General features: G+C 34.7%; 1 protein-coding gene across 3 annotated transcripts in view; it reads right to left on the reverse strand.

Annotated features, from left to right (window-relative positions):
- PDE1A (phosphodiesterase 1A) overlaps positions 1 to 5,740 on the reverse strand; it is a 308,204-nt gene extending 302,464 nt beyond the window's left edge. The window contains exon 1 of one of the 3 annotated variants that reach the window (XM_021702872.1): positions 5,634 to 5,740. In XM_021702872.1, coding sequence (XP_021558547.1) covers positions 5,634 to 5,734 — 101 coding nt within the window. In that variant the 5' untranslated portion in view covers positions 5,735 to 5,740. The remainder of the gene's footprint in view (positions 1 to 5,633) is intronic. The other 2 variants (XM_021702875.1, XM_021702873.1) reach the window with 2 other exon arrangements.
- Positions 5,741 to 6,000: the final 260 nt, after the last annotated feature.

A 6,000-nucleotide genomic window follows, 5' to 3' on the forward strand; every position in this document is an offset into this window, starting at 1 on the left:
CAAACTTAATTCCATCTGCTACCTTAATTCCCCTTTGACATGTAAGGTAATATCTTCACAGATTCTAGGGATTAGGACATGGACATTTCTGGGAGGCAATGAGTCTGCCTACCACAAAGCCCATGGACTAAGTTTTAAGGATCTGCATCCTTTTCTGTGATCTTTCTAGGTAACCATTCTGAGAATGTCTTCTTTTTTGTTTTGAAAGTAAGATGAATAAGAGCCTTAGAGGGGCACCTGGGTGGCTCAGTCGGTTAAGTGTCTGCCTTTGGCTCAGGTCCTGATCTCAGGGTCCTGGAATCGAGCCCCGCATAGAGCTCCCCTCTCAGCAGGGAATCTGCTTCTCCCTATGCCTTCTGACCCTCCCTCTGCCCTGCCCCCCATCCCACTTGTGCTCTCTCTCTCTCAAATAAATGAATAAAATGTTAAAAAAAAAAAAAAAGAGAGAGAGATTTAGAGCTAGGCAGATCTGTATTTAAACGTAAGTTTCACCAGCTACTAGCTGTTTAAAAACTTAGGATACTTACTTTTTGAATGAAAATACAGATATGTTATATTTGGAAAGTTCTGACAACCAGTGGATGATAAGCACATATTACTTCTTTCCATCTTGTCCATCCCTATTCTATCTGTGAATCTATCTCCACTCCTCTGACCTGGCTTTAGGCCCTATTTTGGCAGTCTAACTGATTCTCTAATTTTGAAGTTAGAACCACTATAAGAGTCCGAATTTTTTTTTTTTTTAAGAGTCCGAATTTTATTCATTCATTGATTGATGTGAAAAGGATTTCTTGCATGATCTCCTATGTGCCAGGTACACTACTGGGTGCTGGGGATCCAAAAGCAAACACAATGAACATGATTCTTGCCCTCAGGAACTTGTGGCCCAGGGTGAAGGTAGATTTTGTTATGAAAAGGGAAGTCCAGGTTACTTTATGAGCCAAATATAGGAAACTAACCCAGTATGGACAGTCAAGAAGGATTTCCTTTGCAAGCGAAATTTAAGAAGAGATCTTTGAGCATTACTTAATAGTGTCCCTATTAGGATTTTGAGTAGGATATTCCTTCCTGACAAAGGAATTTCCCAGGCTCTGGAGGGCATTTATCCTGCCTGGACCCTGCAGCCCACTGAGGACAGAAACACCCTCAGGCACTGCAATAACCAGAAACATCCCCACACATCTCTAAAAGCACCACAAGGAATAAGAGCAGCCCTGGCTGAGAGAGGAGAAACGTAGTAAGAGAGAACAAAATGAGCAAAGGCAGATAGGCGGTAAGCAGTATTTCTTTGGGACCTTGAGCCTGATTGGGAGGGGGCCACAGAGGAAAGAGGCATGAGAGGAGGCTCCAAATGTCGAGCAGGTACAGGGACACCCTGCGAAGGATGCTGAACTTTGAAGGGAAAGTACTAGAAGGCAGGACAATAAAAGGATCAGATTTGCTCATGTACAATGCTGCTTCATCCTAAAGTATGATTCCAGTTTGGGACTATGGTGCTAATAGCTCCTGTCATTTTACCTGTTTTTGCCAATTTTTATTCTAAATATGTATTTCTGCTACATTTTCTTGGTGATGAGGGTTTGGGTACTGCCTCTGAGAGCTGCTCAACACACTACCCTCTTCAATAACAGTTACTTTAAGTTTGTTATAAGGTTATTATACATTTCTTCCTTTCTCCTTCACTTTCTGCCTCTCTATATTTTAATCTTCCATTACTGATCATCACCACCAATCAGAGGAAAAAAGAAAAAAAGAATCTGAAGTCTTTCAACTGTTGCATTCACAATTCTAGATCTTAATATCTGGACATCTGTCTAGATATGGAGAGAGATGGAGGTAAGCATCTATACGTGTAAAATTAATTCTCATATATTAAGTTAGTTTCCAACAGTAAAATTCTCATAGGTTCTAGTCCTACATTTATAAAAACTGAAAGAATTGGCAATAAGTACTATGAAGTAGTGAGTCTCAGATTTTTGCCTATATTTTATAGTTTTGAGCAGTTTAAATTTTCCTCCATTCTGTTGAACAACTGAATAAGATAACACTCTGATTTAGTTTTTGCTATAATGCCGTGTTCACTGGAATTTCTACTTGACCACAGTATTCTGGAAATGCTGTCACCCCTTAGAGCAAACTCTTAGAACAGTGGCATTGACTGGAAAGAGCAGCACAAATGTTTTAAAATATGTTTTTGGTTTTTTTAAAATCCACAGCTGTGGAGCAATTTTTTCATTTTAAAAAAGAAAAAACAAAACAGTACCATGACACAGAAAAAAAGAATTATTTCTAAAACTGGAAAAAAAACCCTGCATAAATGAAAACACGTACAACTTTCCTCATGGGAATCAATAAACTTAACAATCTTTGCAAAGACTAGAGTTAGAAAAATTTCCTTAGTATGTAGGAAGTAATATAGGTCCCAGAGTCACAGAAAACTTCTGAACCAGAAATTTCATTAGGTGTTGAGATGGCAGAAGAACTAGGAAGTGTTTTCCAGATTCTAAACAACTGATAACTTATGGACAAGTGTATGATTCTTTTTAAATGTTGTTTATGAAGGGCATGATGCCATAGTCATTTGCTAACATTTCCACCATCATGGATGATGTGTAGTGTAGAATCTAAATTGTCATATTGAGAGACAAATTAGTGGTAGAAGATGGATTAAAGAAAGCTAAAGAATAAAGGAATAACTGTAAAATAAAATTAATAGAATAAAGCATGCAAGTCTATGTCAGGAATCAGAAGAGGAAAGTGTTTCACCCCTGTTTCCACAAAGTAAGAAGAGATTTCTTGGCACATCACTGAATATGGTGTCTCAATTAAATATTACTATGAAGGAGATTTAAAAGAAACTCAATGAGAAAAAAATCAACAAAATGGTAGAGAATAACTGATAACTTTAATTTCATTTACCGATGTTTTCACATGTGTTACAAAATTTAAAAACTATTTCTACGGACTCAAAAAAGTGATTTAAAATGTTATGCTATATGACATTTCTTAAAATATTTTCTGTAAATATCTACCTGTAGTAGCTCATGTTTCCATATTTAAAGTATAGTTGAATAAACTTTATTTTACTTTAACCTTTGTCTTTATTTTTGTTTAACCTCAAAAATGTATGTAGCATAAACCTACTTAAAAACAGAATGTCCTATTGAAATGAATCAATGGATTTGTGAAGTTGGATACAGTAAAAGTCAAAAAAATTACTTTCCAAATATCTAAAGGTCTTCATTGAGTCTTCTTTAACAAACCAAGAAAATTATTGCAAAATTGTTTGATAGCTTTCATGAGTAGCATAATTTTAATTGCCAACACTTAAAAAGTGAAATTCTAGCAGCAGAGATTTTGATAAGCTAAAAACTCTGTTTGAGTCAATATTACATTTTAAATAGGCAAGACAATTCCAGCAATGGAATAAGGAGACCCTCATATCACTGCTGTGAATGCAGACTACACAAAAGACCATAATTAAACAATTTAACTGTCATTAGTCATGCAGATTTTAGATTTAGAGCTTCTTGTTTTGACGATTCTAAACCTAGAATACTGGAAATGTCTTAAGTCAAAGTACAAGTTAAAGTAATAGCACCAAAACACAAATTCCTTCTTTCTTTGATGCAAAGGCAATCAGTCATTTCAATCAAGTTCAGTAATAATGATCATTTTTTAAAAAACTAGTTGCAGTAATTTTTTTCCCTAAATGGTCATTCAGTGGCTCTATGTAGACACTCACCAAATTTACTTAGTACATACATGTATTATTATATCCTACATCAACATTGAATATCAAGTCTTGAAGGTCTACTGTTGAATGACTGTCACTCTCTACTGAAATAAAATGAGGTCGATCTTTGATCAATTTATAAAGTGAAAGTCAGATGACTTCACTCTAAAATGTTAGGTAAACAGAAAGTCACTTTTCCAAGTTTCTTAAAGACATATGCACAAATTCACTATCACACATACATATATTTAAGTAACTACATATATTCATACATTTAAGTAACTACAGGAAAATAAAACAAATACAAACAAAACAAACAAGCAAAAAACATCCTGTCCTGATAAAGGGAAGAAAATCTAAAATAGGTTGTAATATGATCTATAATTTTTCCGGTACAGATGTTCATCTACTAATTAGGTCAGGACACAAATCATCTGGTGACTGCCAATGTTTAATTTGCATCTATGCTAATTAACTTTGTAAGCTGTTATTTGCTTTTATAGGATTATTTGTTTCCCTAGAGAACAAACTCACCAAAAAAACTCTAATTTTAAGTCTTCAATGGATCTTAAAAACATATTTCTCTAATTCATTCAAATGATGTAAGATGGCTTCCTTTTTTAAAAGTTATTCTCTGTTAAATGTTGTTTGCACTATTAGTGTGCTCTTATACCAGGGTACTATAATGCCACGTATCACTTCAAGCGTAAGAAAACATAGAGAGAATGCTATTTAAATAGCTAGACATTACTAAATGCATTCAAATGGAGGAAAGTAGAAAGAATTTTTCCTCTAAACAAAGTTTGACATAATTTTTCTTTTAAAAAATCATATATATATATCAAAACAGTGACATTAAATTTACTCAGATGTTGCATTGTATATAATAGTATGTAAATGCAGCATTAGAACTATGAATCCTAGAAAACCTCTGTTTTGCATAGTATAGGACTCCTTCAGCTATTATTATAGGAAATCAATATATTTTCATTTGAGATCTGCAAATATGTTAGGCAATTGCAATGGCCTGTAAATATTCATTTTGCACATTTTTATTGAAATGTTAAAGCTGATTTTTAAAGTATGATATAATTAAAATAAAGCATGTAAACATAGTGTTTTGGTGAACTAAAGAGAACTTAGTAGCATACACAACAAAAAACTTAAATGTTGTTTAAATAGCAAGGTAATAGCAATGTAATTAAAGTTTGACTCAGGTACTTACATTTCATGTTTGACATAAGCACATCTCTTGACCCATCTTAGCAAGGTCTATTTTATACCATGAGCTATTCTGTACTCTCAGAAGACATGAATTGGTTAATTTAAAGCTAAAACTCTCCAATAAGTTTGGAATGCTACTAGTGTTTCTACCACATTTTTTTCTTAAAGAAATATCAATTAAGACAAAGAATAAGCACAATGGAGTATAAATATTTAGTATCACATTAATCCTGCCCTTGCTTTTTCAAAAATCTAATCACAGAGAAATAACTACCAGTAGTAATCTTTCTACTTTTCCGAAGGAAATTTTATTTCTGCAAATATCCTGGCAAGCATCTTTCCTAGTTACGTTTCTGCATATCTAAATCACATATCTAAAGAATACATGCAGAATGTATAAAAGAAGCCATGTATTATAACAGTGAAGTGACTTCTCAGGGAGTTACCTTATTTTATATTAAACATACAGGTGCAAAAAAGATTATCCATCCTTCAAGCAAGTTGTTAGCTGAGACTGACACATTTTATTTTCTAAGAGAAAATCTTTCTAAAGGAAACACTAGTCCACAAATTCAGATAGTATGAACAATTAGTCATGCTAATAGTAAAATTCGGGGGGGGGGGGGGGGGGGTGGGGGATAAAAACACAGAACCAAGCAAAGAGCTTACTCACATTCCTTTCAGGCGTTGCCACATTTTTTCAGTGTGTTCTCCTATGAGATACTTAAAAGTGGTGTTTTCCAATTCTTCAATTTCTGTAGCAGTTGACCCCATGGTGATACTCCTAGGGCAATATAGTTACAGTCAGTTTCAGCAGCTAGAACAAGCATTCCTCAGTCCCCTACAAATCTCAGTTATACAGTAGCATCTCTTGTCTATCAAAATATTACAGATTTACAAAGCTGAGGGCAGCTTCTGCCAGAATTGCTATTGACTTTGACAGGCATATCCACTGCTCTCATCACCCGCCCCCCACCCCCAAGCAGACAGCTGTATAAACAGATCCTCTGACCTCACAGGAACAATCCGCACATGTGAGC

Source organism: Neomonachus schauinslandi, chromosome 3 (genome assembly GCF_002201575.2).
Source record: "Neomonachus schauinslandi chromosome 3, ASM220157v2, whole genome shotgun sequence".
NCBI classification, from domain to species: domain Eukaryota; kingdom Metazoa; phylum Chordata; class Mammalia; order Carnivora; family Phocidae; genus Neomonachus; species Neomonachus schauinslandi.